Source organism: Amblyomma mixtum, chromosome 5 (genome assembly GCF_055824585.1).
Source record: "Amblyomma mixtum isolate Tamu chromosome 5, ASM5582458v1, whole genome shotgun sequence".
Lineage (NCBI taxonomy): Eukaryota > Metazoa > Arthropoda > Arachnida > Ixodida > Ixodidae > Amblyomma > Amblyomma mixtum.
In genome coordinates this window covers 203,723,977-203,750,852 of record NC_143016.1, presented here as the reverse complement: position 1 = coordinate 203,750,852, position 26,876 = coordinate 203,723,977, and the positions used below count along the sequence as shown (strand labels likewise).

Here is a 26,876-nt window from a genome sequence, read left to right as displayed (position 1 = left end):
TGTGAGAGTCAATCAGGAAATACCCTACAGGAATTTTAAGCCGCATGTTGACTCCGACGAGCACGTAGACACAAACGTTCCTTGCCTCAGGAAGGCTGTCATCTTCCAAACCTGTGCCAAAATCGACATAGCCGACCACCCTGTCGCCGACCAGCTCAACAAGCTTTCGTAGCGCCATGTCATCCACAATGAGTGCACAGTACTTCTGATCGTGTTTGCACAAGATTCTCCAGAAAAGCAAATGCTTCAGCAGTGAAACCTGGACGTCCATCAAGGGATCGATACCACTCGTGGATTGTGCGTTGTGATGGTAGAGCATCATTGAACTTTGAGCGAACGTATTCATAGGCTGCTGGTGAATAAAAATGTAGTGTAAGAGCGAAGGTGTGCAATGCTGGAGGGAATTTCCCTCCCTTTGCAGCTCCTGCCCTCCCCAGCAGCTGCTGGATGTCATCTGAGAACGCTGCTCTAAACACTTCAGCTCCTTCATCGGATAGAAGCTTCCTTTCTTTGATTGCTTTAATAATTTCTAGGGCTGTCTCATTTCTTTTCTGTAGCCTTCGCTTGGTTTGCTGTTTGTTCTGGCCGTGTTACATGCCGTGCCAGTGAAGCAGCACCACTTCACTTCCGTGTACACACTCGGCGCGCGCTGCGGCGACTGGCGGGCTTTCTGCCCCCCGCAAGATGGCGGCTTCACTTGGCGGCCGCCCCCTCCGCTCCAGCAGTGTTTATATAACCTCCTTGACCCAGCCTATTCAGGAGGCAATGACAGCCTTCATAATGCACTGATTTGTGATAAACTCCTGAGACTGGGCTGCCGTCCTGTGTACTGTTAGATGTTATTGCACCTACAGAATGTTAGTGAATGGTGCGTTAAATGGGGGATGGAACTAAACGCTGACAAGACAGTATTTATGCGGATCACTAATAAAAGAAACAGTCATTCCTTTTCATATAATCTTCCCACTCGGCACCTTTCAGAAGTCAAAGAATACAAGTACCTAGGAGTAACACTAACGAATAACCTTAGTTGGAATAAACATATTGAAACCGTATGCTCTTCTTCGTTTCGCAATCTCTGTTTTCTTAGGCACAAGTTAAAACAAGCTCCCCCTTACGTTAAGCAATTGGCATATTACACCGTGATTAGACCAAAACTTGAGTATGCATGCACTGTTTGGGATCCTCACACAAAGACTAGCATTAATGCCCTTGAAAGAATTCAGCGCAAAGCAGTTCGGTTTATATTTTCTAAATATCGCACCACTGACTCACCATCTGCTCTGTTGCTTCAACATAACATACAGTCCCTTGAAACTCGGCGTAGAATACTAAGGTTAAGATTTCTCTTTCTATTGAAAACTAACAAACTGTCAATGGCCCCCGATTTGTATCTCCAACCGATAACGTCCAGGTCAGCCAGAAACAGGCACACTGAATCGTTAAAACCTTACTTTGCCAGAACTAACATATTCAAATTCTCTTTTTTTCCCCGCACCATTAACAAGTGGAATCAGTTGCCACCATCATCAACAGTTGACATTGATGCCATTGAACAGGCCGTTCATTGATTTTTTTTTTTACTTGCCTTGTACTTTTTGTTTTGTGCTTTTTTGTATTGTGTTTATTGTGCCCCTCCTGCCAGGGCCCTTCACTGGACCTGCAGTATGTCCTAAATAAATAAATAAATAAATAAATAAAGAACGAACCCCAGGGGGTCGAAATTTTCACTACGGCGTCCCACATAACCCGAGTCACTTTGGGACGTTAAACACCTTGAAACCAAACCTTCATTGGGGTCAGAATCCGTTATGTCAACAAAAACGAAACTGTTACACCTTTCATGATTTTTCAAGTTGTTCATTTTCTTAATGATGCTTGCCAAAACTTAATGATCTTGTCGTTGCTGATCTTCAACATTAGTTAGGGCTGTTTCAGTTGTGTCGATCTTGCCTAGATTAGTTTTTGAAAAGAGAGGCCGAGCTTTCACATCAATCACGTCTGTGCTAAGCTGCGAAAACTTGGACAGTGTTGCACTTTGACCATTCTACAGTTCTTGGATTTGTCCAGTAGTTGGTGGACCTGGGTGGACCCTGCCAGCAAAACTAGTAGATAAAATAATACCGGGCCTCTAAACAGCGAAATTGTCTCTCGATATGCACACAATTGGACCACACAGACAGGAAAAAGTGAGGTGAAGCTTATGGGGGGGAGAATTGGCAAAATGTCGCTGCAGCGATGCAGCCAATGTGAGGGGCAGAAAACTTGGCCTTCTCTCTGGTTCCATGCAACTCTTGAAATGATAGCATGGAAATTTTATGAAAATGCTCCTCAAATGCTGGGAGCTGCAGAGAAAATATGTCTTGACTTGTTCGGTAGTCTAAAAATATGAACTTACTTTTGTCTCTGTTGGAAATTGGAAAAAAGAACATTGTGCACTTTTTTCGGAAAATGATGATTATCAATATTACTTGGTGGTGGCAGAATCCCATGTGTCGGTTACCATATTTATTTGCGTAATTTGCATACTTGCTTCTTTGAATGGAGGCTTCAGAAAGGGGGTGTGCAAATTATCCTAAGAAACGTTGCAGAGGTTGCAATATCTCCTCGCTTACCTCCCCCACATTATGTAGGTGTGCGCAGCTGAAAGCTATAATTGCGCAAGGATGCGAATGCAAAGGAGATAAAACGACGCCTTTGCATGCAGTCTGGCTGGCAAACCTAACAGCAGACGGCTGTGTGGGCGACCACTTGGGTGAGAGGGACCCGTTTACCCCGTCTCACTTTTCGCAGCTGCGCCGATCTCCCCGAGCCTCTCTTGCGTGTGCATGCTGGGCACAGCAGGGTGTGCAAAAAGTCCTTTTTCAAAAATCCGGGTTGGGGGTGCACAAATTATGCGCGACTAAATACGGTGTATCATGAAAAGCATCATGGAAACCACATATGTTGAGTTTCCCGGAGCATGTGCTCCAGATTAATGTGAGCTTTATTAAAATGAACGAATGTCTCTTGATGTCGTGGTGTTGATTCATTGACTTGGTTCGAGCTGCAGCTATTAAGTTGGGGCATTTTTTACTGTTCATCGCAGCGTTAAATTTGCACCTATCAAGGGGGTTTTCCCAATCACAATGTGTGGCAGGTGAATGTATTGGTGCAAGTGTTGAGTTGGGCTTTGAAGTACCTCTGTATTGGGTTGATTCATGCAAATACTAATTCACCTGTTTTGCTTGTGAGTTTGTATCGCTCACTGGTATCCAAATCACTGTAAGGTGCAGCAACTGGAGTCTGTAATTTCCCAACAGGTACGGGGCTTCAGCGTGAGTGGCTGGGTGCGGGTCTCTGAAGAGGGACCCGGGGTGCCTCAGGCCGAAGTCTTCCTGGACGGCAGCAAGGTGGCGACCACCGATGACACAGGGGCCTTCCACTTGGAGAACATGAAGGCTGGACAGTACGTCCTGCAGGTCAGGGCCCCCAGCATGACTTTCGACCCCTTCCCCGTGCGCGTGTCGCCCAACACTCCCGAGCTACCTGCCGTGGTGGTGTCCCAGTTTGAGGTGTGCGGCACCATAGAGGGCGCTGCGCGGAGAATCGTCATCGAAGGGGCCCAGGCGCCCTTGGCGATCGTCTCCGATTCCTCCGGCCAGTTCTGTGTGTCCCTCGGGGCCGGCCGCTACGTGCTGCGGCCCTTCGTGAGCAAGGAGGAGCAGGGGCTGCGCTTCGTCCCCAGCGAGCTGACGCTGGACGTCCCTGGGGGGGGGCAGCCGCCGGCCTTCACCCGGTTCAGGGCGGAGATCCGGGGCCGGGTGAGTTGCCTCGGGGAGTGCAGCCCGGGCCTGCAGGTGTCTCTGCGCACCGGCAGCTCGCCCGAGGAGACGGCCGAAGTGCAGCCCGACGGCAGCTTCCGCTTTGCCGGCTTGGCCGTCGGCCAGTACTGGCTGTGGGCCGACTGCCCCGGCTGGTGCTGGGAGCATGAGGGGGGCCTGGCCCACACCGTGGACACAGCCGTCTCGAGCGTGACGCTGCGGCAGGTGGGCTTCAGAGCCAGCATCGTGTCGAGCCACGCGACACACCTGGAGGCGGTGCACACAGACGGCACCTCCCTGCAGCTGGATGTCCCTGCGGGCTCATCCCAGCACTGCCTGCCCCGCCCGGGGGTGTACACCCTCCGACCAGTGGGGTGCCACGAGTTCCGGGAGGAGGAGCTGCGCTTTGACACCTCTCGGCCGGACACCGTCGTCCTCTCGGTGGCCAGGTAGGTCCTTGGACTAGCCACACACAGGGATTCGGCCTCAGAATCTGTAGCTGTGCAGGACGGCCTCCTTTGTGTGCCAGGCTAACTATTTTAGCAGTGCATTTTTCACTCAAAGTTAACACGTGGAAGTTGTTGTTAAGCTGGTGCGGAAACTTCCACAGCATTCTTTAGTACAGGGTTGACTGGAGAGACATGGGAGAGGCCCTGCAGTGGGCGTAGTCAGGCTGATGGTGATGATGATGACGCAAGAAACAAAAGTAGAGTGCCTAAACCACATTCAATGAATCCTCGGCAGCCCCAGTAGCTCAGAAATAGAATCCATTAATCACGAGTGATCAGTCCATTGTTATGTGGTAATGCGACACCAGTAGCATCCATGCATCATCATCATCATCAGCCTGACTACACCCACTGCAGGGCAAAGGCCTCTCCCATGTCTCTCCAATTAACCCTGTCCTTTGTCAGTTGCCGCCACTATCCCCGCAAACTTCTTAATCTCATCCGCCCACTTAAACTTTCTGCCGTCCCCTGCTACGTTTGCTTTCTCTTGGAATCCACTCCATTACCCTCAAGGACCAGCGGTTATCTTGCCTTCGCATTACATGCCCTGCCCAAGCCCATTTCTTCCTCTTGATTTCAACTAAGATGTCATTAACCCACGTTTGTTCCCTCACCCACTCCGCCCTCTTCCGATCTCTTAACGTTACACCTATCATTTTTCTTTCCATAGCTCGCTGCGTTGTTCTTAACTTAAGCTGAACCCTCTTTTTTAGCCTCCACGTTTCTGCCCCATAGGTTAGTACCGGTAGGATACAGCTGTTATATACTTTTCTCTTCAGGGATATTGGTAAGCTGAGAGAACCTGCCATATGCGCTCCACCCCATTCTTATTCTTCTAGTTATTTCCCTCTCATGATCCGGATCTGTGGTCACTACCTGCCCTAAGTAGACATATTCTCTTACTACTTCAGCACCTCGCTACCAATTGCGAACTGCTGTTCCCTTGCTAAGCTGTTGAACATTACTTTGGTTTTCTGCATGTTAATTATTAGCCCCACCGTTCTGCTCTGCCTGTCTAACTGATTGATCATGCTTTGCAGTTCTTGTCCTGAGTGGCTTAGCAAGGCAATGTCATCAGCGAATCGCAAATTACTCAGGTATTCTCCATTAACTCTTATCCCCAACTGTTCCCATTCCAGTCCCCGGAATACCTCCTGTAAGCAGGCAGTGAAAAGCATTGGCGAGATCGTGTCTCCCTGCCTGACACCTTTCCGTATTGGAATTTTATTGCTGACTTTATGGAGGACTATGGTAGCTGTGCAGTCGTTATAAATATCTTCCAATATTTTCACATAACACTCTTCTACACCCTGATTCTGCAATGCCTGCATGACAGCTGAGGTTTCCCCTGAGTCAAATGCTTTCTCGTAATCAATGAAGGCTATATATAGGGGTTGTTTATATTCTGCGCATTTCTCTATCACCTGATTGATAGTGTGAATGTGGTCTATTGTCGAGTATCCTTTACGAAAGCCTGCCTGATCATTTGGTTGACTAAAGTCCAAGGTTGTCCTGATTCTATTAGCAATTACCTTAGTAAATACCTTGTATGCAACGGACAATAAGCTGATTGGTCTGTAATTCTTCAAGTCCTTGACGTCTCCTTTCTTATGAATTAAGATAATGTTAGCGTTCTTCCAAGCTTATGGTACTGTCGAGGTCACAAGGCATTGCGTATACAGGGTGGCTAGTTTTTGTAGCACAATCTCTCCTCCGTCCTTCAACAAATCTGCTGTTACCTGATCCTCACCAGCTGCTTTCCCTCTTTGCATTGCTCCTACGGCTTTCTTTACTTCCTCCTTCGTTGCTGGCGGGATGTCCCATTGCTGTGCTCGACTTCCTCCCTCAGTAACTTGATGATTACATTCGCTACTGTATAGATTTGTGTAGAACTCTTCGGCTAATTCAACTATCTCATCGATATTGCTGATGACATTGCCCTATTTGTCTTTTAGCGCATACATCTGGTTTTTACCTATGCCCAGTTTTCTCCTCACTGATTTTAGGCTACCTCCGTTCCTTAGAGCATGCTCGATTTTCTCCATGTTAAACTTTCTTATGTCGGCTTATTTATTATACCTTGCGCTTATTTATTAACTTCAATAGCTCTGCTAGTTCTATCCTGTCTGTGGAGTTAGACGTGCTCATGCTTTGGCGTTTCTTAATCAGATCTTTAGTCTCCTGAGATAGCTTGCTGGTATCCTCTCGAACCATCCTACCACCTACTTCTGCGGCGCACTCTGTAACGATAGCTATAAGATTATCATTCATTGTTTCAACACTACGGTCGTCTTCTTCAGTTAAAGCGGAAAATTGGTTTTGCAGCGACATTCTGAATTCCTCTACCTTCCCTCTTTATGCTAACTCGTTAATAGCCTTTCGCTTCACCAGTTTCCTCCGTTCCCTCTTCAAATCTAAGCTAACACGAGACCTTACCATTCTGTGGTCGCTACAACGGACCTTACCGAGGACCTCCACATCCTCTACGATGCCAGGGTGTGCACACAGTATGAAGTCTATTTCATTTTTAGTCTCACCATTGGGGCTCTTCCACGTCCACTTCCTGTTTGCTCGTTTTCGGAAGAAGGTATTCATAATCCGTGAATTATTTCTATCTGCGAACTCTACTAATAACTCTCCCCTACTGTTCCTAGAACCTATGCCATAGTCACCTACCGCCTTGTCTCCAGCCTGCTTTTAACCTCCCTTTGCATTAAAGTCGCCCATCAGTACAGTGTAGTGTGATTTTACTTTGGTCATTGCCGATTCCACATCCTCATAGAAGCTTTCAACTATCTGGTCATCATGGCTTGATGTAGGCGTGTAGGCCTGCACCACCTCCAGCTTGTACCTCTTATTAAGCCTGATTACGATAGCTGCCACTCTCTCGTTAATAGTGTAAAACTCCTCGATGTTGCCAGCTATATCCTGATTAATGAGGAATCCCACACCTAGTTCTCGCCTATCTGCTAATCCACGATAGCACAGTAAATGCCCGCCCTTTAGTACTGTATGCGCCTCATCTGTCCTCCTAACCTCACTAAGCCCTATGACATCCCATTTAATACCGGCTAATTCCTCCAATAGCACTGCTAAGCTAGCCTCACTTAAACGTTGCCAGGTTCAGTTTCCAATGGCGGCCTGTCCGGAGCCAGAGATTCTTAGCACCCTCCGCTGCGTCACAGGTCTGACCGCCGCCTTGGTCAGTTGCTCCGCAGCCGCTGGGGACTGAGGGCCGAGGGTTAATTGGTTTGTTCATAGAAGGTTGTGGCCAAGTACTACACCAGGGTGGCCAAATCCTGCTCTGGTGAGGAAGTGCGTTGTCGGTTCTGGTCACCGATATCAGGCCACACTCCAAGCCTGGTTATGCAATTCCATCAACACGTGGAGTTTTTTTTTTTTTTTAATCCGGTGGCACCGGGATTCGAGCCCCGGTCCTCTTGCACGCGAGGCGGATGCTCTACCTCTACACCATTGCTGCCAATTGGCGCAAAAGGGCAGGTGGCAATGAAATTAATTCAAACAAATTCAGCACCTCATTAGCCCCCAAGTGTGCAAAAATGAGCCCCACCGGTGAGTGTGCCACCTGCTGCTGCACTGCAGGAAGGAAGACTCCCAGTGGGGGCAAAGAATGATGACCGCATATGTGGGTGTAGCGGCACCATCAGCGGGGGTGCACCGCCTCGGCTCGTCACATGTGCTCGTGCTGGCCCCATGCGTAGTAGAATAAACGCAGTTGATACCTGGTTCCCGGCCTGTGCGCTTCGTGCACGTCGCACTCTGGTCAGTTTGTAGGGGACTAAGTCTCTGTCCTTCTACAGTTTGGTGAACCTGGGCGTGATGGATGCAGATTAAGCCACCACAGTTGCGGCGCCCAGGCCCCAGGTCCTGGCTCATACACCGGCTGTGGAGGACATCGGCAGCGTCCACGTTCAGCTGCCATCACTTTGTCCTCGGAATCCTGCTGTATGGTTCGCGCAAGTGGAGGCGGTGTTCAAGCTTCGGCACATCCCTTCGCAGCGCTTGAAGTATCTCCACGTTGTGCGCACTCTCTCCCCTGAGGTAATAGGCAAGTGTTTTGAAGACGCCCGAGCCCCGTATGACCACTTCGAGGCTACGCCTGCAGCAGTTGCTCAGCACTGAGGACCATCAGCCATCCCAGCTCCTCCATCACATGTGACAGCTGCGCAGCAACCGCCCACAGGACACCAACAGCCCACGAGCTGTTTCAGCGCCTGCCTCGTGGTCGTCCTGGCTGCAGCAGGTGATGTGAGCTTGGATAAGCTCGCAAAGTTGGCCGATCGTGTCTCGGAGTACTCTGACTGCAATTCCTTCCGCCGCATCGCCTACTCTCGTCGACCGGCAGTCAAGCCTCGAGGCTAAAATTTACCACCTCGCGAGCACCGTTGCCGCACTGCGAGCGCCGATTCCTCGTCGCTACCAGCCTTCCTCTCACCAGCAGTTGCACCATCGAGCTCAGCCCGTAACGGGTTCTGCTGGTACCACGGCAAGTTCGGCGTCACTGCCTGCCAGTGCTGGCAGCCTTGCCTCTGGTTGGGAAACACGCCGGCAAGTCACTGATGGCGGCCGGTGACTCTGGTTCTACATCCTGCGATACGCCACCGACAGGAAAGCTACTTCCTCGTGGACACTGGTGCACAGGTTAGCATCGTGCCTGCCTCGATCGGCAACGTGCTGTGCAAGGAGCGCAGGCGGTCAACACCTCCCAGATAGCTACCTACAGACAGCGCTCAGTCACCCTCGATTTGGGCTTACGCTGCACATTCCGATGAACTTTCATTATCGCGGCCGTGCGGTTTGCAATCCTTGGAGCGGACTTTATCGCCACTTTTGGCCTGGCTGTCGACCTTCGATCTCATCGACAGGTGGACCACACGACTCATTTGTCGGTGAACGGCATCCTCGCCCACCCCCATCCTCCAAGCCACCCCACAGCTGCCGTTGTCTGCTATTCAGGCTGATTTTCCTGCCATCACGCGGCCCAGCAACAGATAGCTTCCTATCCGTCACGCACCGCATAGTCACTATGGGCCCACCAGTGTTGTGCCACCTTGCTGGCGACCTCGTCGTCATTGCCCGCCTCGAATGGGACTCTGTGCTGCAATTGGGCACCATTCAGCCGTCGTCCAGCAGTTGGCGCTGCATATGGGGCCGAAATGTGACCCCAGTGATTGGCATCCCAGCGGTGACTATCATGCCCTCAATGCCCGCACTGTCCCAGATCGATATCCTCATATTCATGGCTTCGCGGCTGACCTGCATGGCATGAGCATGTTTCCCAAGATTGACCTGGTGAAGGCCTACCATCAGATCCCGGTGGAGCTTGCAGACAACCCTAGCTCTCTGACCTTGTTGCTAGTGCCTCTGCCGTTCTGCTCAGACACCATCATGTGCGATGTTTTCAGTGATTCTCCGTTTGTACCCACCACATTCCGCCAAGTCTTCAAACAGCTGCAAGCCAACCCGGCGTGACCTTTAGGTTCGTCTATCCAGATGTCAACCAAGGTGTGCGTCGCTGGGCTCATGAGTGCTTGCAATGTCAGCGTGCAAAAACAAGTAAGACGAGCGAGTTGGTAAAGCATGTTGGGAAATTTCCACCGCACACAGGACAGGGACAAAGAAGAGCGCTGCCACACGCCTGACCACCCTTTCCGGCCCCCAGACTGTGACCACATCGACATCGTTGGCCCTCTTCCTCCCTCACGAGGTCTCCTTACGTGTGTTGACCGCTGCCCGATATCATGGCGTGCACAGTGGCGTCCACTTTTGTCCGGGGATGGATGTCCCATTTTGGCTGCCCCACTGCAGTGTTGACGGAGCGTGGCCGCCAGTTTGAGTGCGCCTTGTATCGCGCCCTGACATCTCTGCTCCTCGAAAGGCATGGTTGAACGCCTGCATCAACAGCTGAAGGCTGCCCTTGTTGCACGCAGACCTCTTGGCCCGATTCCCTTCCCTTCAAGCAGCCTTTAAAGAAGATCTCCAGTGCGGGATTACCGTCCGTTTTCCAGGCGAGTTCTTCGGCCCGCACCGAGGACGTCGGCCTACGTTGGACAACTACGCCTGCAGCCCGTCCCCACAGACTTGAGCAGAGACCTCGCCATGTCCACACATGTCTTTGTGCGTCATCATCAAGCCTTCGCTCGCGCGATGAAGAAGAGCACAAGCCTGGCAAAAACCACCTTCGTGTCCAGATAAATGTGGCTGCACCGCCTCTGGCCCCACAGGCCCTTACCTCGCCCTGCAGCGGGGTGAGAAAACTCTGAAGCTGTCCATCAGAAGAAATCGTTGCCCGCACGAAGCCTGCCTACATCTCTTTCAGGGCGAGATCTCAAGCCAAGAGCAAGAATGCCGCATCCTTCCTCCCCACGGGGGAAGCGGCACCATCAGCAGTGCTGCGCTGCCTCGGCTGCTGGTGACATGTGCTCGCGCTGGGGCCACGTGTGGAGTAGAATAAACACAGTTGACCTCGCTCCGTTTAATTTGTAGGGGACTGACAGTGGGAATTAAATGTTTGCACGTCATTCTCTTAAGGTGGAGCTAAAGTGTCTCCTTTGGTCCTGGCTGTGCACAGCTAGTGTTTCATGGCATGAAATTCAGTGCTTGTCCATGCAAACGTTTCATAACAATAGAACACGAAAACCACCAGAGGGATGTCTGTTGAATGAACGCACTTGACACACCAAGCTGCACACCAGCGCCATCAACTCGGTAGTAAGCCTCCATAGCTTTTGCTTTCTTTAGTACAACTCTTTGGCGGGTTAGTTGGTACATCGTTTTGAAAAAATGTCGTGCTCTAAAAAGACAGGACAGAGGCGCATGAGGCAAATACTAACTGTTGTGTTACACCATCTGGTAACACAACAGTTAGTATTTGAAAGCAGCACAAAACAAATGACATGGGACATTGCTACTAAAGGCACACGCATGACTTTTTGGGCTTGTTGGGGCATGATCATAGCGAGACAATATAGCACAGAGTAGGACAGGACACAAGAAGACACAAACAACACGAGCGCTAACTTCCAATTAATTTTATTTCACATGTGCAACATATACACCAAGGAGTATCACTAGTGCTAGCAGTAATGTTGCCTCAGAAATTAGAGTTCTTTATCACATAAAAAGATAGAGGGAGTGCTTACACATGTCTCTCCCAAAGCATTTATTCTTTCAGCTTCAATTATTAATCGCGTGGCCATGTCGCTACTTTTTGCTAGCACAGTAGTTTATTCAAAAAACGGTTTGCACGTTTTAGATTTGCATGAACGAATGTGGTCAACAAGTGATCTCTCTTTCCCGTTCTTGACGCCGCGTGCGTGTTCCATCAATCGCTGATTGAGGCATCTTCCCGTCTGGCCGATGTAATGGCCCCGCATGATATACACGACAGCTTCAATGCATGACACGTGCAGCCTCTGATGACTAGTCGTGCATCCACGTGTTCTGTTGTTGCTGGTTTTCCCAATCTTGCACAACGAGGCAAGTTTCTTTGGTGCCAAAAATACGGCAGTTGCGTTTGCCCGCTGTCCAATTCTTTTCAGATTCAGATATGGCAGTACAATAAAGCGATTCCTTTCACCGAGTATCGGGGGCTATTGACATTGATCTTCATTCAGTTTTCTTAGAAGCAGACACCTGGACATCGGCGGAGTACCCAGCATCAGTCAGCCTTTTGGTCTGCTCCTTAAAACCTTCACACATCCTGTGCGTGCATGATTTTTTCTGGGAGTTCTGAAATCGCATATTGACGATGGCTGTTTTTACGACTTGAGAAAAAACAGCGCTTGCAGACAAAGGACCAGAACGAGAAGGACACACAACTTCGCTGACGAGATTTGTTCTTGTTCTTCTCGTTCTGGTCCTTTGTCTGCAAGCGCTGTTTTTTCTCAACATGTACCCCAACCAACTCGCCCAGCAACACACCTTGTTTTTACGAGTTTGGAGATATGGCATGAATGAAACTAATCTAATCAGATTAGTACAAGCCTTCGTAATAAGCAGGATCGCTTGCGTAGCTCCCTTCCTTAATCTCAAGGCAGTGGAGAAGACCAAGCTCGAAGGGATCATCCGCTGAAGTGTCAAGCAAGCGCTGGGTTTACTCATTCGGACCCCCATTCAGGCCGTGTCGCTATCTCTGGCCACGTGGCGAAACATTGCCGGCACTGCAAAGGCAATGAAGATGACGATGACACCTACGTCTGTGCGCCAAACTATCAGGAAAGTGCAGTGTTAGGAAAGAACCGGGAGATCATTGAAGCTCACTTAATAGGTAGGCTCTCGGAAGAATGCATCAGTGCTTCATCTGTCGCGTTGTCAGAAAAAGAAAGACGATACCTTGATTGCGAATATTGACAAGTGCATGCTGACTGATTATATTGTATTCTCGCGCAAGTGATTTGCTTGGTGGCACGTGACTGGTATACTAGCATGTCAGTCACACATGTAAGTGTGGACTGCATTCTTTATGAGGTATTTATACCTGCTGGCATCCAATAAAACTTGAGTTGTGAGTCAGCGCTGTGTGGTGTCCCTTCTTCATCTCTGTCCTGTCGTTTGCGCTGTAGTTATGGATCATCAAAAACACCAACTCGCCTAACAAATGCTTTTGTCTTTCCCCTCCTCCCTCGTTCACCACGTGAGTGTCAAGAAGCCTACCCTCTTTCTACCATCTATTCCTGTGCCGAGGATGTTGCACCCGAGAGTGAAATCTAGTGCTCGATAATATTTTGTATATTTTGGAATTCCATTGTATTGACATAAATCTTTGGGCTCCATTTTGACCATATAGCCTAAGTGACAGGATGTTGGCAGGGGCATAAGGGGCGCCACTCCCATGGGGAACCCTGCGCACGTCTAAGGACACTTGTCTAAACACTTGTCTAAGCATCTCAGCGGACGCAGAGCGGGCTCTCCTCGTCTCAGCAGCCAGCGCGGCAGCACACATGCGTAGCATTCAGTGCATGGAGGAATGTGCATGTCGAGCATTGAAACTGCCAAAGCTCACCACCCCATCCCTGCTGCTCAGGCTATGGCTAGGGGAGCCACGGGGGCAGTGCGTTGTCAGCAAACAAGGAAAGAGTGAGTGAACGTGAATGAGAGTGAGCGGAAATGAGGGTGAGTGAGTGGGCGGTTGTAAGCGTGAGTGAATGGTTGTTAGTGCAACCAAGGGGTTGTGAGCGTGAGTGGACACGAGTGCAAGTGTGATAGAGTGGGGTATGAGTGGACATGAGAGTGGCTGTGAGTGTGATTGGGCCACCTATCATGGTGCCGAGATATGTCTGAACGGCGGGGCACTTGCTAAAGGAAGCAGCTTGGCATGAGCGCAAGTGTGCACTGTCTTTGTTGGGATGATCCTTGGAAGGTTCTGTTTGGGTCTGCCCTAGCGAGGGGTAACACACCTGCAAGAGAAGAGTCCTGTGTGTTCTGATGAATGCCAGGGCATGATTTTTGGCAGCACCATCACTGACCATCGAAGGAGCATGTGCCACTATGGAAGCTTTGGAAGGAAGCCATCAGAGTGTGCTATGGATTTCCTATTTCATGCTCGCACATACTCTCGACAGGGAGATACTGTATAGATTCCGAGTCAGGGGTTACTGTGAACGTTTGTTGGATGTTTTTGCCTACACTTATTGCTCAGTTTGGTTTCATTTCTGGTTGCCCTTTTGACTCTTCTCGTGGAAACTTCATGAGAAAGATTGCAATTTTTTCATTTTCACTGTGTTGATGTTTAACTCCGTAGCATTGATCAGGAGAGAATTTTTAAAATTGCTGTTTGGTGCGAAGTGTGTGTGCTGCTTAGAAAGTCGCATTCACAAATCAGCATAATGTTGCACAAAGTGCTTTGAATAGGGATGTGTGAATATTTGAAATTTTCCAATAGCGAATCGGATATCCTCCGATTTGATTCGCTGAACAAATAAAAAAATATGTGTCCGTAATTATTCGAAACTTATTGAATATTTTCTCAAATTTGTGAATAGTTTTCGAAATAATTGGCACGAATTTTGAATAAGGTGCATTGTAGCTTTCTTGTAAATGGCCCATGCAGAGCACGCTGTCGGTTGGTGACTCACTCTGTTTTTGTGGGAACGTTCTTACTCATGGTTCATAGCCTGCCTGGATGCGCAGGTCGTGGCATATCTTGTCTGCTGAGATATGGCAAAAGATGATTTCCCCATACATACTTGGTGTCTTTCTCATTGTGACAGCTATGGGTGGAACTCTGTAAGCTAATAAATAGCATTGCACCACAGTGTTGCTACTAGCACTTGGCTATTTCATACATTGTACACATATTTGCATGAGAAATGAATGTTAGTAAAACTATTAGATTCATATTCAGTTTGCTGTTTAGTTGATGTGGTCTCAAAAAGTGCTGTTCACACACTGCTAGCATCGGAGCATGCATCATCCCCATTGTTCTACGCTGTGCACACAAACTTCCTACCAACTAATGTTTCACCCTTGCACCACAGTGAAGCTGTCTGGGTGGCGTTCTTGCACTGTGGTGGGATTTGTGCGTGTTTCATTGCTCACTGGGCCCCTGTGTGGCATGGCACTGTCGCAGGCACTCGGTGGGCGGTGTCGTGATTGCCGATGAGAACGTCACCGATCTGGTGGTGATGGCCACCATCTCCGGAGGAGAGCCTGCCGCCATCCAGCCCTCGGTGGCCGTCAAGCATGGGGGCGACCGGTTCCTCTACCGCTTCCGCCTTATGCTGGCCCCGGGGGCCGCAGCCGAGCTGGTGCCCCGGTCGGGGCGGCTGCTCTTCAGCCCCCCCGTGCTGCCCCTCGTGGGGGGCGACGACTGTGTCGAGGAAGGGGGGCCCCACTTCGAGGGGCGCATCGGCCTCTTTGTGGACGGCCGGGTGAGCCCTCCCCTGGGGGGCGTGCAGGTGGTGGTGCGCGACCGGGCGGGCCGCCAGCCGCAGGTGACCACCCACTCGGACGCCACCGGCCGATTCCTGGTGGGGCCGCTCGACTCGGAGTCCAAGTACGATGTCCAGGTGGGGCAGTCTCTTCTGACTTGGCTATTGGAGGAAAGGAACGAGGGGCAGGCAGTTCGTTGCTACTTGACTGCTCTGACCATCTTTACCTAATGTCTGGATACAGTTGTACCTCAATATAACCAAGTCTGCGGCCCAACAAACTTTTTTCATTTCAGTTTTTTCCTTCTATTCAAACGCATGTATTTGTTCGCTCCATTTAATGAAGTAGTTTTGCGCTGGAGTTTCGATGCAATCAAGTTTTCACGAGCACACAAATTTCAGCAAATTTCATTGCTTTGTAAAGTTATAAAAATATTTACTTGTTGTAGGAAGCTAAAAGTTGCTGCTGGTACCAATGAACAAGCATTGGTAGCAGTAGCAACCTATGAGCACCTGGTAACGCTGACCCTATTGAGCGAACATCAGGCACAAATAGCTGATTTCATGACCACACCATCAAGTGAGTTGCCTCGCGACGGCACAAGTTGGAGCCCTCCTCTTGCAGCTGTGACGTCACACCGCTAGGAGCGCCGCGCGGCGGGCGCAGGAGTTAGGCAGCAGCTACCAAGCGCGGCCTCGCCTCGCGACAGCACAAGTTGGAGCCCTGCTCTTGCAGCTGTGACGTCACACTACTAGGCGCGCTGAGCGCGTTGGGTGCAGGAGTTAGGCAGCAGCTACCACGCGCGGCCTCGCCTCGCGACGGCACAAGTTGGAGCCCTGCTCTTGCAGCTGTGACGTCACACTACTAGGCGCACTGAGCGCGTTGGGTGCAGGAGTTAGGCAGCAGCTACCACGCGCGGCCTCGCCTCGCGACAGCACAAGTTGGAGCCCTGCTCTTGCAGCTGTGACGTCACACTACTAGGCGCGCTGAGCGCGTTGGGTGCAGGAGTTAGGCAGCAGCTACCAAGCGCGGCCTCGCCTCGCGACAGCACAAGTTGGAGCCCTGCTCTTGCAGCTGTGACGTCACACTACTAGGCGCGCTGAGCGCGTTGGGTGCAGGAGTTAGGCAGCAGCTACCACGCGCGGCCTCGCCTCGCGACGGCACAAGTTGGAGCCCTGCTCTTGCAGCTGTGACGTCACACCGCTAGGAGCGCCGCGCGGCGGGCGCAGGAGTTAGGCAGCAGCTACCAAGCGCGGCCTCGCCTTGCGACGGCACAAGTTGGAGCCCTGCTCGTGCAGCTGTGACGTCACACTACTAGGCGCGCTGAGCGCGTTGGGTGCAGGAGTTAGGCAGCAGCTACCACGCGCGGCCTCGCCTCGCGACGGCACAAGTTGGAGCCCTGCTCTTGCAGCTCTGACGTCACACCGCTAGGAGCGCCGCGCGCGGCGGGCCCAGGAATTAGCCACCAGCTACCAAGCGCAGCCTCGCCTCGCGACGGCACAAGTTGGAGCCCTGCTGTTGCAGCTGTGACGTCACACCGCTAGGAGCGCTTGATGCATCAGGAATTAATTTCTTTTTTACGCTTTCTTTGAACTTGCCCCCATGTTTTGTTTTTTCCTTTTTGAATTTTTTTCTGTATTTTGTTCTGCCACACTGCCTTTATGTGGGTGTTTCAGGTCAATGCAGCCTGCTGTCATAGCAAGCCACCTGTTGCACGATGTTGTGCTCCGATTGACTCTCTTGACGAGCGTGGTTTATATATCCTCTCAGGATGACACCACGGGCAATAGGTAGATGCTATCGCTTGAGATGACGTCACGGATGTCACGGCCTGTGGTGGTTGATGACATCATCCCCTTTTACAAATTGAGTCGTCGTTCAGGCCTTTGCCTGGTAGAGGCTCATTGGGAGGCAACTCCACAGTGTTGCCTGGCGAGGTTTGAGTAGGGGTGCTGTGGCGCAAGCTAGCAGCTTCGCCGCCCTTGGGTCTCACTTGATCCGCATGATGACGCCGCTCGGTGAAGACACAGTCGCCATCCTTGTGGGCTCCAGGCAACCACCTGGACCGGCGGTGAAAACTTCGGAGCCACACCAGCTCTCTTGCAAAGAACGGCGTGGTAGACGCCCGAGTTTCACACCACCTGCTTCACTCGGAAGGTCTGGTCGGGTGCAGAGCCGGTAACCCAGCAGCAGCTCGGATGGAGGTTTTCCACCCTTAGTAGGCGTCCTTCGAAATACAAAACGACTCAGGTGGGTGACGTCCCCTGAGCTTTTCGAAGGCCTTCCTTGATTGTGCGCACTGCGCGTTCCGCCAGGCCATTCGACTGCGGGTGGTAGGGCGCAGTGGTCACATGGTTGATGCTGTTCAATTTTACAAAGTTTTCCAACACTGCAGAGACAAATTGTGGCCCATTATCTGAAACCAGTGTGTGAGGCAGTCCGAACCTGCCAATTATGGCGCTTCCGCGGTGGACTCGGACGTCGTGCTTTTCATCGGTATGGCCACTTGGTCTCGGCATCCACTAACAGCATGCGTCCCTCGATGGGGCCTGTGAAGTCAGTGTGCATGAACTTGCCATAGTAATTCAGTGGACCCAAAAAAGCTTTCACCTTCAGTTCAGAAATTGACATTTTTTGCAAGAAAGGAAAGCAGTCAACGAAATATATTGTGGATTAAGCTGTATGACCCAACTACATTCATGTCTAGGGTGCTGTCTTGCCTTAAAAAATTTGGTGTGGTGTAGCTGTGGCTAAGCCTGGTCAGTTGCGTCAGCTGTGACGCTAGCTGTGAGTCATGCACCACGTTCTGCTGTCTCTTGAGTGCGTTGTCTCTTTCTAGCTGGGTCCTGTCGCTTCTCTTTAGTGCTCTCCATAACGACAAGATTCCACCGAGGTGAATATACCCCCCGCGAAGCGCCACCTTCTCAGCGGAGAGCATGCATTTGGCGGGAGCGAGCGCCTACGCGTGCGGCAGTGGTGTGGCGCCAACGACACCACCTGGTGGAGCTCGGCTGAAACTGTTGCTACGCTGTTCAAGGCCATTCATGCCTACCAGCTACGTGACGAGGCGAAAACTTGGCGTAGTGTTGCTAATGCCACAAAATTTTTTACATTCACCTGGGGTAGCGGGTGCATAATAGAGCCTATTTGATACATTCTGAATGCTCCTCAAAACAGTAGAACACTGTTGCTCTCCTGTGCAGGCCAGCAAGGCAGGCTACGTGCTGCGTCCGCTGGGCAAGCTGGGCCACTTTGAGGCGTTCAAGTATGCCGAGGTGCGGGTGTCCGTGGTGTCGGCAGCCGGCCAGCAGCCCCTGGCGGGCGTCCTGGTGTCCCTGAGCGGGGCCGCCGACTACCGCAACCACAGCCGCACCCAGGGGGACGGCCGCGTCCGCTTCCCCGACCTGAGCCCCGGCAACTACTTCCTGCGGCCCATGATGAAGGAGTACCGCTTCCTGCCCGCCTCCCAGATGCTCTCCATCGGAGAGGGGGCCACCCTGGAGCTGGCCATCACGTGAGTGCTGCCCCCCCCAGGGGCCATCACAATGATGGCAGTTCCTGAGGTGATGCATGTGGGATGCTTTTTTCTTTTCAAGTATTTTAGGTGGTTGTTTTCTGGCGTGCAAGCTCATGGCCGTCTCAGGAACCAATGATGCAAGTGGGGGGACTTAACTGCACTAGATAGCTAATTCATGCTGCGACAAATTACAATTTTTGCTTACTTTTGCGGCTTGCATGGGAAGATGGTCACTGAAAAACTCTGGCCATCATTTTGCTGTGTGTTCCTTGATGTGCATTACCTGATTAGGTCCTTCTCAGTTGCAGTGCCTGTGCATGTGACCTTACATATTGGGACAACTTTTTGTACTGGTGGGAGAATAAGGAGCAAGAGAGGTGAGATTAGGACATATAGCGTGGCCACAGCTGGCACAACAGTGGGCACAGCGAGGCTGTTCTATTAGCACAAGCCAGCTTTGTTGGGCTCTATATTTGCTCCTGGGCTGATGCGAGACCAATATTTTCAGAGGCGATAGTGATGCACACTTTTTACTTCCACGGTAGTCTGCAAATATTTACTATCTTGAATAGTTTGTGATGGATATTTGCCATCGTATTACCTTTCGACCATGCTATTGATCTTTGAAATATTCAAACAAATGTTTCAAAGTTTTTTCTTTTTCTGCTGTGCTGAACAAGCAGTTTAACATCGTAGTGTCTCTGAGCAGCGCTCATGAGTACATGCACTAGTGTGGTAATTTTATCACATAGACAAGCACTTTTCTAGTAGGGCTGACTGCTAGAGCAGAATCTCAATGGTACGAATCTCACAGGGTTGTGAAAAATATTCATACCATAAAAAAAAAATGTTGGTATTCAGAAGTATGGGAAATGCACTCACACAAATCTAGTTTATCGCTGACGGGATTTCTTTATGGCCACGGTGTGTACAGCAATCTTGATGATTGTGATGTACAAACAGTGCTCATTATCCCTATATCTCTCAAGAGAAAAGTATACAACAGCTCTATCTTACCGGTTTTTACAAAGCTAGTACGAGCATTGCACGTGCTGTGCTTCCATGGAACACAAACGGACGCTGGGGATAGAAAGAGCTTTTATTCATCCCGATCAGCCAGCTTATATAGGTGACCGGTGAGGGTAAGGGTCAAAAGGTCAAAGTGATTAAAAAACGTAACCCTAACCTTCCTTGGTTAACAAGGGACATTCTAAAGGCCATTGCAGAAAAAGACGCCCTTTGGACACGTTGCAAGCGTTCTCCCAACAACACACGCCTCAAAGATAATTTCAGGTTATTTAGAAACAAAGTTACTGCCATGATTCGAGCCTCGAAACGTAACTACTTCAATTCAGCTTTCCATAATAACCAACACTCTTCGCGTAAAACTTGGTCAACTATCAATTGCCTTTTTGGACGAAACCCTAAACAATCCATTAGCGATGCATTTGCCAAATCCTTCAAAGACCTTCCCTCTGCTGCCTCTGAGTTTAATGCATTTTTCTCTCAGGTTTCCAGGAAGTTTCCATTATCCCACTATGAGGTTCCTCGGTCTTTATATTGCACAGCTTCTTCAGCTTTTCTCCCCTCTATTACACCCCAGGACCTTCACAGCATAATCTTTAGCTTCAATTCGAAGAAAGCCGCAGGTATTGACAATATCAGGATGAGTGACCTCCAACGGAACTTCACGAAACTGCAGTCGGTACTTCTTTTTATGTTGAATGGTTTTATCACTAAATGCTTCATTCCACACAATTTAAAAGTTGCCATAGTTAAACCGCTACATAAAAGTGGCTCTTTAAAAGCTATTGAAAATTACAGGCCTATTTCAATTCTACCTGCGATTGCGCAGATTCTTGAAAAGCACCTATTCCAAGTTATGAACAGTTTTGTTTTCACGAATAATATCTTATCAGAGGCACAGTTTGGTTTTATTGAAGGTAAAGGAACTGTTCTGTTATTAGAAACCTTTACTGATATCATTTACTCATGCTTTGATAATAACAAATTCGCATGTGGTCTGTTTTTGGACGCTAGCAAAGCTTTTGATTGTGTTCGGCATGACCTACTGCTAGAAAAACTTGATGTCATGGGCTTTAGGGGTCCTTTTAAAGATTTGCTGAAAGAATATTTTTCTAATCGGGCTCAAGTTGTTGAAATAAGCGGGCATCGAAGTTCTGAATCATTTTTGTCGGCAGGTGTTCCACAGGGCTCTGTTTTATCGCCTTTGCTTTTCAATTTATTTGTAAATGATTTATCGAATGCTGTCGCAAAATGTTACATCTTTCAATACGCCGATGACACGTTATTGTTGTCAACAAATACTTCGTTGCCTCTGGCCATGGATGCTCTTAGAACAGATGTGGTGCATGTTATGAACTGGTTCTTAAATAATTCTATTGCAATTAATCAACAGAAAACTTAACTCATTTGTTTTCGTAATCCTCATAAAAAGCTTTCTTTTGTTGAACCATTGTTTTTACATTCTTCGCTTTGTCTTAATTGCTCTTGCATTCCAATTAATTTTTCAAATAGTGTCAAGTACCTTGGTATACTTTTTGACAGTGATATGTCTTGGAACAGTCATCTTACCCTAGTATGCAACAAGCTTCGTGGTTTATCATGTGTACTATACAATGTTCGTTATTTATTACCTTTTCAGACTCGCAAGCTTATTGCACATGCTCTCATTTATGGGATTCTCAGATATGGAGTCACTGTTTATTATCATTGCTCAAAGACTTGGCGAATGAAATTAAATGCGATATTAAAGAACATCCTTCGATCCGTGGCATACAACACAAATGCTTCACCTGATTGCAATTTGTTTTCGCTTTTACAGCTGCCCTCTTTTGATGCCCTCTTCCATCATGTAGTCATTCGTGCTCACTTTTGGGAGAGTACATTTTTGGTGCCTTTCATTCCTGTTCGTCCTTTTCGACATCATCCCCGTTTCACGGTACCTCGCTGCTACACTCACTATGGCCACTTCACTCGTAATTATTACATACCAAAAATGTTTAATTCTCTGCCTGATTCAATCTTTTCAGTTTCTTCGTTGTCTCTATTAAAGAACTTCTTAAAAACACATATGTCGGTAACCTAAACTGCTTCTTTGTTCTTGTTTGCCTTAGGTATTGCGGTTTATCATTGTTTGTTTGCTTTGTAACACCTATTGTTTAATATATCTGTCTTTCATCGATTGCCGAGTACTGCCCTACAAGCCTTTATGGCTTGGGCAGACTTGTCTTAAAGATTGTATTCTGTTCTCTGAAAATAAAGGTGTTTATTATTATTATTATTAAGGGACGAGGGAAAGCGTGAGGAGCGTGCGCTTGGCATTTGCTGTAGTGAAGGCAGAGCGTTCGCCGTAGTGAAGGCAGAGCGTTCGCCGTAGTGAAGGCAGAGCGTTCGCCGTAGTGAAGGCAGAGCGTTCGCCGTAGTGAAGGCAGAGCGTTCGCCGTAGTGAAGGCAGAGCGTTCGCCGTAGTGAAGGCAGAGCGTTCGCCGTAGTGAAGGCAGAGCGTTCGCCGTAGTGAAGGCAGAGCGTTCGCCGTAGTGAAGGCAGAGCGTTCGCCGTAGTGAAGGCACAGCGTTCGCCGTAGTGAAGGCAGAGCGTTCGCCGTAGTGAAGGCAGAGCGTTCACAACATTTCTCTTCCCTTAATAAAAAAAGCCACTCTGCTGGCTTCTTTTGGCGCGTGGAACGTCGCAGTGGCGGCGGCGTGCATGGTGGCTGCGCCGAGAACCTTTTTCTTCTTGCGCTGCTGGTGAATCCGCTGGTGATGGAGCCTCTGGAGGTGGGGTATCTGCTCGAGGGACCGCGCGCTCCACTCCTTTGTCTTGCGAGAACGGCGATGGCGTCTCCGCTCGCACAGCGTTGTCTTCCGCTGGGTTATGATCCTGCGCATGTGGGGGAGTTGTGTGTCGAACACGCATTTGGTCGACGTGACGCCTGACCGGTCTGTACGGTGACCATTCGTGACCCTCCTGTAGACATGACTGTTCCAGGGAGCCATTTTTCTCCTACGCCGAAGTTGCATGCAGCTCCAGGTAGAGGGGGTGACCATTCATACGGCTCCGAGACTGAACGATGGGAGGGAAACGTGTCCAGACGAGACCAGAGGCCAAGAAGCGCCTCTGAAGGAGACTTGCCCGAGCTGTTAGGTGTCCTTCTGTAATTAAAAAGCAATCTGGAAATGTGGTTATCTAAACTTCCGCCCCCCATCTTCTTGAGGCCATTTTTATCGTTCTGACTGCTCTTTCAGCCGACTGTGGGTGATACACAGCCGTTCGAAGATGCGTTATGTTATTCTTTTTCATGAAGGTAACGAATTCATCACTAGTGAATAGAGTTCCGTTGTCAGAGACCACAGTCCTTGGAATGCCAAACCTGCTGAATATCTCGCGCAAGCAATTCACTGTAGCTGTAGCAGCAGCTTGCTTCATAGGAACTGCCTCAATCCACTTGCTGTGCGCATCCACTACAACGAGAATCATGCTTCCCGCAAATGGCCTTGCGAAATCGACATGTATCCTGGACCACGGCTCTTGAGCAGTCGGCCAGCTCTCTGGCGGTGCTGCGGCTGGCATGAGCAAGTTTTGGACACAATTCTGACAAGTTGCTGCTAGTCGTTCTATGTCGCGTTCCAATCCTGGCCACCAAAATGATGATCTGGCAACTGCTCTCATAGCTGACGGTGTGTTTCGTGCAGTAGGTGCAAAACACGACGTCGTGCTTCCTTCGGCACTATTACGCGGTGAACCCAATACACCAGCCCGTGGGCCAAAGACAGACCTTGTCTTTTATCGAAAAATGGAACAATACTCTCATCATCTATACCTCTTGCGGTCGACGGCCAGCCTTGCCTTGTCAACTGCGCAACCCTTTTCAGTTGCGGGTCAGTAGCAGTTGATTGCTTCAGTTCATCAACTGACACTGTTCCGTCCTCGAATCCTTCTAGAGCAAGAATGTAATCAGGGGGATCGTCCGGTTGCAACTCTGTGGTAGGGAGTGGCAGTCTACTCAGGGCGTCAGCATGTAGAAGCTGCTTACCCGGCGAGTACTGGAGCTTGTAACGGAAACCTCCAAGGAACAGAGACCAACGTTGTATGTGAGCGGCTGCCAGGGATGGGGTCGGTCGATCTGCCCTCAGCAGTCCCAGTAGAGCCTGGTGGTCGGTAACAAGTGTGAACTCTTGGCCTACGAGAAAATCTCTGAACTTTGTTACGCCAAAAACAAGGGCAAGGGCTTCGCGTTCGAGTTGAGAGTAATTCCTTTCAGCCTTTGTTAAGGTTCGCGAACGGAAACCTATAGGCGTGTTCACCTTGCCGTAAGTGTGGAATAGCACGGCGCCAATCCCATGTTGCGACGCGTCCAGCTTCAGGTCCGCAGCCGAATTGAAATGGACAAGTACCCCTGCCTCACGAAGGCCTTGCTTGGCTTGCGTAAATGCTGCCTCCTGCTTGGTTCCCCAAATCCACCGAGTGTTCTTCTCTGGCAGCTTGTACAAGGGTGCAAGGACGGATGATAAATTAGGCATGAACTTTGCGTAAAATGTAATCATGCCCAAAAATGCACGCAGCTCCTGCAACTTTTTGCGGACAAGGAGCTTGCATGATTGCTTCGATATGCTGCTCTGTCGGATGTAAACCTTCGCGGTCAATTCGATGGCCTGAGTAGGAAACAGACGCCTGGCGAAATTTACATTTGTCTAGTCTGAGCTTAACCCCGTGCTCCTGGAAACGCTGGGTCACCAGCCTTAATGTGTCTGTGCCACCATGTTTTTCCATTATCAGTATATCGTCGAGGTAAGCCTGGACACCTGATATGCCTTGCAAAACAGTGTCGATTTTCCGTTGAAAACTTGCAGGCACGGAAGCTATACCGAAAGGCAATCGGTTGTGGCAGAACAACCCCCGGTGCATATTGATGACGCACAATTTCTTGGACTGGTCATCGAGAGGGATCTGATTATTGGCGTCACGCAGGTCGAGCGTGCTGAATTCAAAGATGCAAAAATGTCATCAATGACAGGTAGCGGGTATTGCTCCAGCTCACATGCAGGGTTTAGGGTTACTTTGAAATCTGCGCAGATTCGAACGGTGCCATCCTTTTTTAGTGCTGGCACAGTTGGTGTAGCCCACTCTGCGTGTGTTACAGGGGACAATCTCTTTGGATACCTTGTCGCGCCTAGCAAATGTAAGAGAACGGGTGTGGCTCCTTCTTTCAGTTGAAGATGCACTGGTGATCCGTCAATCAGGCCCAGTTCTGTGCTCCGAGATCACATCGTCCACGGTTGATGCACAGTTCTTCTCGAGGGGCGCCCCGTGCTTCGCTTTGCCCCGATGTTGAGGACTGGGGACCCTGCGTTGCTGAGTTTAGATATCAAGTCGCGTCCGCAGAGGCTTGGTCCTGGGCAACGGGTAGCCGTTGTTCCGCACTTCCATCACTTCCAGCAGAGCAGCTCTTCTTCCAGTTTAGGCTTGCCTCAGAAAATGCGCTTTTTGCAGCCTGTGTTCCTCGATGCATCCTTTTGGTTGCACCCATCGAATTTCCTGCCCACCGCACACTGGCCTCGGCCGAGAGCAAACTCCCAGTCCTGCAGCAGCTACCAAGGTGCTTGCCATCGTGCTGAAATTGCAACGCTCGGCGACAGCACACACAACTAACAGGCTGCCACAGAAAGCTGGTGCTGGTGGCAGAAGAAGAAGTTAGCGATAATGATGAGCCTGTCCGTGGGCGGCTCTGGAAGCTCCTGCACGTGTGTGTGGCCTCCGCGATAAGGCGCTCACTGCTGAAGCTCATCACGGAGGCCATGGCATTTCGTGGGTTGTTGTGTGCAGTGAAAGATTTTTTTTTTCTTTAATATTTCTTTCAGGAAAACAGGGTGCGGCCCTTGCATGTGTTTGTGCGGTATACTACATAATCATGGTGCTTGGACAAATTTTAACATTTTTTTATGATGATGTACTTCAGCAACATAGCTCCAGATGGGAGTTATGTGGCTACTGCCTGAGTGCAATCCAAACCAAAAAAATTTAGAAAGAAAGTGCCTTAACGATCCGTAAGAATGTAATTAATAGTCTTGTTATTTCCCTATAATATGGAAACTAATTGAGATATACTGAAACAAATTATATTTTTGAAAACAGGGAGAAGGAACACATGCACAATTTCATTACAATATCTTTATTATTAAAAATGTTCACTTTAACACCCACATCTCCCTGTAAATTAAGGACGACACAGCAAGCTATGGAAAGAAAAATGATGGGTGTAACGTTAAGAGATCGGAAGCGGCCAGAGTGGGTGAGGGAACAAACGAGCGTTAATGACATCCTGGTTGAAATCAAGAGGAAGAAGTGGGCTGGGGCAGGGCATGCAATGCGAAGGCTGGTCCTTAAGGGTAACGGAGTGGATTCCAAGAGAAGGCAAACGTAGCAGGGGGCAACAGAAGGTTAGGTGAGAGGATGAGATTAACTCTTTCACTACCACGGAAAAATGGACGACTTGGAGTGTACTGAAAGAAAAATTTTTTTCACAAGAACTAACACACCCGGTAGATATTGCAATGCATGAAATTGTAGCTTATGAATTACACTTCTAAATGAAACGAACAGGAGAGTTGTGGGTGCAAAAGTAAATTAACATTTATTTGTGAAATTTGCTAAAAACACAAAAAAAGTGTATAGCAAACACAAAAATTACCGGCTGCACTAAGCCAATACTTGATTAGGGAAAAACTGGAATATACAAACTGTTGTGCATGTTTATGGCTGTCATTATTCACAATTTCAGCTATGAGAAAAAATTACTGCACTTTCCATGGTCTGTCAAGTCAGGGGTCATGATTGTGGTGCCACTGTGAAGAGCAATCGGCGATGAAGATGTGAAGCAGGGGTAGACTGACAGGTGCTTCACATAAGGTTTTATCTTTGTTCCTCCCTTGTTCTCTGATAGCCGAGCTTGCAGTTTCTTCTTTTTTTCAATCTTTTCGGTTGGTGTTGAATGGATTCTATGGGAGGATTGGGGGCGTGGACTTCTTTTCCCTCATCATACCCGAAGATTTCTTGAATGAGCTGCTCCCTGAAAGCCAGCTGATAAAATTTGGCATTTTAGGCAAGCTCTAAGACATCAGGATCAAATAAATA

General features: G+C 49.3%; 1 protein-coding gene across 1 annotated transcript in view; it reads left to right on the top strand.

Annotated features, from left to right (window-relative positions):
• Nucleotides 1-26,876, top strand: part of LOC149345452 (BOS complex subunit NOMO3-like) — a 136,236-nt gene that overhangs the window by 63,279 nt on the left and 46,081 nt on the right. Inside the window, exons 5-7 of the mRNA XM_089546653.1 lie at nt 3,303-4,252; nt 14,904-15,342; nt 18,409-18,719. Coding sequence (XP_089402779.1) covers nt 3,303-4,252; nt 14,904-15,342; nt 18,409-18,719 — 1,700 coding nt within the window. The remainder of the gene's footprint in view (nt 1-3,302; nt 4,253-14,903; nt 15,343-18,408; nt 18,720-26,876) is intronic.